Source organism: Priapulus caudatus, unplaced genomic scaffold, assembly GCF_000485595.1.
Source record: "Priapulus caudatus unplaced genomic scaffold, Priapulus_caudatus-5.0.1 Scaffold2, whole genome shotgun sequence".
NCBI classification, from domain to species: Eukaryota; Metazoa; Priapulida; class Priapulimorpha; order Priapulimorphida; family Priapulidae; genus Priapulus; species Priapulus caudatus.
In genome coordinates this window covers 729,198-734,372 of record NW_014577063.1, presented here as the reverse complement: position 1 = coordinate 734,372, position 5,175 = coordinate 729,198, and the positions used below count along the sequence as shown (strand labels likewise).

Below are 5,175 nucleotides of genomic sequence, written 5' to 3'. Positions count from 1 at the left end.
GAGAGAGAGAGCTGCGCAGTCGAGAGAGAGAGAGCGAGAGATAGGAGAGGAGAGGAGAGAGAGGAGGAGACGAATCGAGATCTATAGGAGAGAAGAGATAAAGAGGCAGGAGAGGAGAGGCACGAGACGAGCGAGGCGGCGAAAGAGAGAGAGAGACAGGGAGATAACGAGAGAAGAGAGAGGATGAGACTAGGGAAGACGGAAGAGAGAAGGAGATAGAGGAGAAGAAGACGGGAGAGAGAACAGACGAGAGGAGACGAGAGGAGAGAAGAGAGAGAGAAGAGAAGAGACGGACGAGAGACGAAGGAGAGAGAGACGAGGCAAGACGAGAGCCGAGAGAGAGAGGGAGAGAGAGACCGAGAGAAGGAGAGAGAGAGAAGGAGAGAGGCAGAGACGAGAAGAGAGAAGAGAGAGAGAGAGAGCGACGAGGAGAGAGAGAAGAGAGAGAGGAGGAGAGAGAGAGAGGAGAGAGGGAGAGAGAAGAGTAGGAGAGATGAGCGGAGAGGGAGGAGAGAGAGAGAGAGAGCAGAGAGAGAGAGAGAGAGGAGAGAGAGAGAGAGAGAGAGGAGAGGAGAGAAGAGAGAGAGAGGAGAGAGAGAGAGAGAGAGAAGAGAGAGGAGAGAGAGGAGAGGAGGAGAGATGAGAGAGAGAGGAGAGAGAGAGAGAGAGAGAGAGAGAGAGAGGAGAGGAGAGAGAGAGGAGCGCGCGCGGAGAGAGAGAGAGAGAGAGAGAGAGAGAGAGAGAGACGTAGACAGCGATAGAAAACTGTAGACATTTAATAGACGTTGTATGCCGTAGGTAAAGTTGTAAACAATATGTCAGTTATTCTTATACCGCTACAGTGCCCGCTCAAACTTAGCGCGCAATTACATGCATATTAAAAATAGTATTATTAAACTGTTCGCAGGACTGTCTCGAATTAGAATCGATGAGATGCATGCGACAAGGAGTCGAACCCTCTTCTACAGACTGTGCCGAAGCGGAGCAATTGCAGAGGATGTAGCTAGAAGGGAACTTCGCTGGCTCGCAACCAGATTCCACAACGTTCTCCTCCACTCGGCGCATAGCCATAGAATGCTGACACGCAGCGAGTATACGACCTGCAACGAATGTCTTCGGATGGCGCGCGCATCTAAACGCGTCCAGAAACGACCATACGTGAAACATGTCAAATAGAGTTACTATTCACTTTTAACTCTTTTTCACTATTAAAGATTACATATTGCGATGATTGAAATCTGGTACGATGCGCTGACATTAATTTTATCGATCTCATTTTTCTACCGATGTTGTGATCTCCGTGTAGTTTTTCGTATTTTATTTTACGCACAGACGACACGTGTATGTAAAAGTGCGAATGAATGAATATTTCATAAACATGGCAAGTAACTATTACAGTTGTATAACATTAAGTTGTCATTTTATGGATAAAAATATCGTGATGTACCAAATCAGGTATCATGCCATGACTTTATTGATGGTATACTATTTCTACCAATTACCTCGTCTGTATATTTTAGCCTTATAATAGGTTATAAAACCAGCATATTCCTCGTCTATACTTTTAAACCAGAGCTTTTAAACTTTTACAACTTTACTTTTATATCTGCATATGTAAAGACAAGTTGGCTTATTACAATAAATTTATTTAAAATTGTTTAACATTGTATTATAAAATGCCTTTGTATCTATTATATTATATTTATATGTGTTTACGTAAACATATTTATATTTCCTGACAAATACACCATGCAGTGATTTTGACCAACAGTGACAAAATATATATAACATTATTTATTTATTTACAATTTTCTGACAACTACACACATGATGAATTGTAACTCGCATGGTATCTCCGACGCATTTTACGGTGTACATATATGCCAATTAAAGTCCAATATGCTGGACTGCCAATCACCCATTATTACAAAATGCTATAGTATCTTAGGATTATCTGAGTAGTCCAGCTGGTATGTAGAGGTTCGCCATGTTAGACCATCTCCAGAAGGCTTGTGCATAGATGGCAGTAAAATGTGTCTCCAAAATGACCTGGAAGATTAAACACCGTACGTACTTTTAACAAATTTGCATACAAAATAAAGCAATGGTAAGTACTAACGTATACATATTTGTTTAAAACAAACAACACTTCAGAAATTGGGAATGAAGCGAATCCAAGTGACACTTGAAGATGCACGTCCAATAGAGGAATGCCAGACACACTGTTATTACAGTTGTTGTTAAATCTTTAAGAACCTACAGTAAAATTAAACCCGTTGGTGCGAGGAATATTTAATATATTACTATACCAGTGCTGCCACTCAGGATATTACAAAAAAAAGTATAAAATCTGTCCAGAAAAAAGCATCAAAATTGTTTAAAAAAAGTATAAATTTATATCAACCTATCACGATTTGTAGTCACTTGTTACCTTATACATTGTTACCAAATACATTATAGCCTATGTGCAGCATACAAACAAGCTTCAGGAATGATGTGTGCAATGCCATGAGGAGTTGTCTCTTGAACCCTCAGTCTGGAATATTTCAATGCAGTGTTTCCCATGGCTAATAAGATCTGTGAGGTAGGTAAATGTTTTGTGTGTGATGTGTTTGCGCATTTAGAGGTCCTAGCAAAGCGAGCAGCGCAGGTGCCGGCGAAGCTAGGGGGGTCCAGCGGCATGCTCCCCCGGGGAATTTTTGTAAAAATTGTGCAATTTGGTGCGTTCTGAGCTATTCACAACACCTTGTATGAGACTCTTGAATCTCTTTTTCAAGTTGTCAAAGGTTTCGTCAGCGAGGCGGTGTTTTGGAGAAATTTCTGTGTGGCGGCTGAGAATTTTAGCAAGGCGGCCCGCCTCGCTCGTGTCAATGCAGGGGTAACACTACAATGCGCATTGCTCATCGTAGTGTACCTAAACGTATGTCCAAAGAGTTTTGACCATCTTTAGCAAAAAAAAGTATTTAAAAGTATTTATGCATGAAAAAAGTATGAAAAAAGTATAATACTTTAAAAAAAGTATAAAGTGGCAGCACTGCTATACTATATATATTACATATATTACTATATGTCTACAGGTCTTATATATACTACAAATATTCTATAGGTCTACAGGTCCTATATATATTACATATATTACTATATTATATATGTTATATAAATATATATATAATATATTTGATATATTTGATATATTACCCAAAAGTAGTATAAAGTAATTACCTTCCTTGATCTAAACCAAGCAGAATTCGAACGTTTTCACGGGTTCCAAATTGGTACGGATTTCTGAACACCTGTATATGAAATAATGAGAAAAGTATAATCCCATATCGCATTCATTTCTTCATGGTTCAGCATCAAGAAATTGAGGTCTCATTTATTAGTTAGCCCTAAGGCATTACACCAAGCCAACCTCTTTGCTGACACAAAGAGTGGTCACTAAGTTTCTTACATCCTCCTGGTTCTTGTACGCCCCTATTACTGGAGAAGGGCCTGACATTTTACGTGGTCATCTGAGCCAGGATAGATTGACAGTCCCTAACGGTGAGAGCCAGGTTTCGACACCTTGTGAAATTTCACTGCTTTGGCAAGAGTTGGAACTCACAGCTTTCGCAGTGGAAAATAGACATGCTAACCTCTGGACCACTAAACTCTACCTCATAGAGATATGAAACTCGTAGCGGAAGCCATGCTAATAAACTACAAACCTACTTACCACAAATCTAAATCATATTATTTAAAAAGCCATTATAATTTACTAACCTTGCCTTCCTTCTTTAACCTGGCTGCATCAGCCTTGTTAATGTGATGTTCTATGCTGGTTTCCCCCTTCTTGATAAACGCGTAATGCCAGGCTAGAAGAGCAGCGAGTGCTAAACACACACCGCAGCACAGCAGAAATTCAAATACTATGCAGTTGTATGTCAATTTCTTCAGAAATGGCTTTTCAGCAGGATCTTCCTTGTCCAGCTAAAAATAGTTCATACACGCTTCAATATCTTAATTGCAAGGACTTTCCCAAGTACACGCTTTTTTAGGATAATCTGAATCACAATAGATATTAACATTGTAATTACAGTAACAATTAAGTGACACAAAGTAATGCCTTAGGGTATAATGTTGAAGACAATGCTTTACACTAGAACTAATAATTAATTTGTCGCTACATAAACCATAGAAGTAAAACCTGTTAACAATCTGTGTCACAATATCTTTTGTAATGATAATTTTGAGTTTCTCAGCATTCTGGTGGGTTGTGTTATCACCTAATCTTACGTGTTACCAAACAAGTTTTAACACACTCACAATGTCAGCTGTCGTTTCGGAGATGTTAGTTGCAATAATGGTGTCACTGTTGCTCATCACGAAGGGCTCAATGAGTGAAAGATCCAGGCTTAAATTCACTATCCAAAACTTCAATGGCTGGAATTGAGGCTGAAATAGTAGTTACATCCCCATCAATACAAGCTATAAACCAGAACTTTCATATTCGTTAAGAAGATCAAAGCAGAACCACTAGAGCATGCACTTACACAGGTACACATGCATGCTCACACATATATGACAGTACTAAATGGCTACTGTAACTGCTATTACACTAGCGATTGCTGATAAACAGATACAACATTTTCACAACTGCACAAACTGCACCTGATAAAAAAAACTAGTACAATTATGTATTAGCTTTATTACAAAGCACACGGAAACCGTTGAATGCTACCTATTCAACTAAACTGACCTTCATTTCTAGCTCCTCCTATACATAATACTACGAAGCGCTCTGCTGAACTTATTAGTGCAAACTTTATTTATTAGTGCTCAATAATTTTACTTTACAGTTCTGGGTAGGCAAATACGTACTTTAATAAAATACTAACCTCTGGGTTGAAGAAGTGATCCATAAAAAGTGGGTAGGCAGTTATTGCTACATACGTGCTCCCAATCCACATGAACATACAAAAGGAGAAGAAGTATCTGTGATTGTAGTGCCCCACACAGTTGTTCAGCCAAGCTATGCACCAGTCAAGGATTTACACATTATTATTTACAGTCATATACCCATCAATATGGCTGAGAGGGTCTATGTCACCCGGGGTACTGCCGGAACGTACCCTGGGTACGGTCCGGTATACCGGAACGTACCCTGGTACTATCTAATATGCCGGACCGTACCTC

General features: G+C 39.7%; 1 protein-coding gene across 1 annotated transcript in view; it reads right to left on the bottom strand.

Annotated features, from left to right (window-relative positions):
• Positions 1-1,779: 1,779 nt before the first annotated feature.
• Positions 1,780-5,175, bottom strand: part of LOC106820727 (probable palmitoyltransferase ZDHHC16) — a gene marked incomplete in the record, with an annotated part of 21,473 nt that continues 18,077 nt past the window's right edge. Inside the window, 5 exon segments of the mRNA XM_014825252.1 lie at positions 1,780-2,049; positions 3,223-3,293; positions 3,763-3,969; positions 4,306-4,434; positions 4,878-5,011. Coding sequence (XP_014680738.1) covers positions 1,935-2,049; positions 3,223-3,293; positions 3,763-3,969; positions 4,306-4,434; positions 4,878-5,011 — 656 coding nt within the window.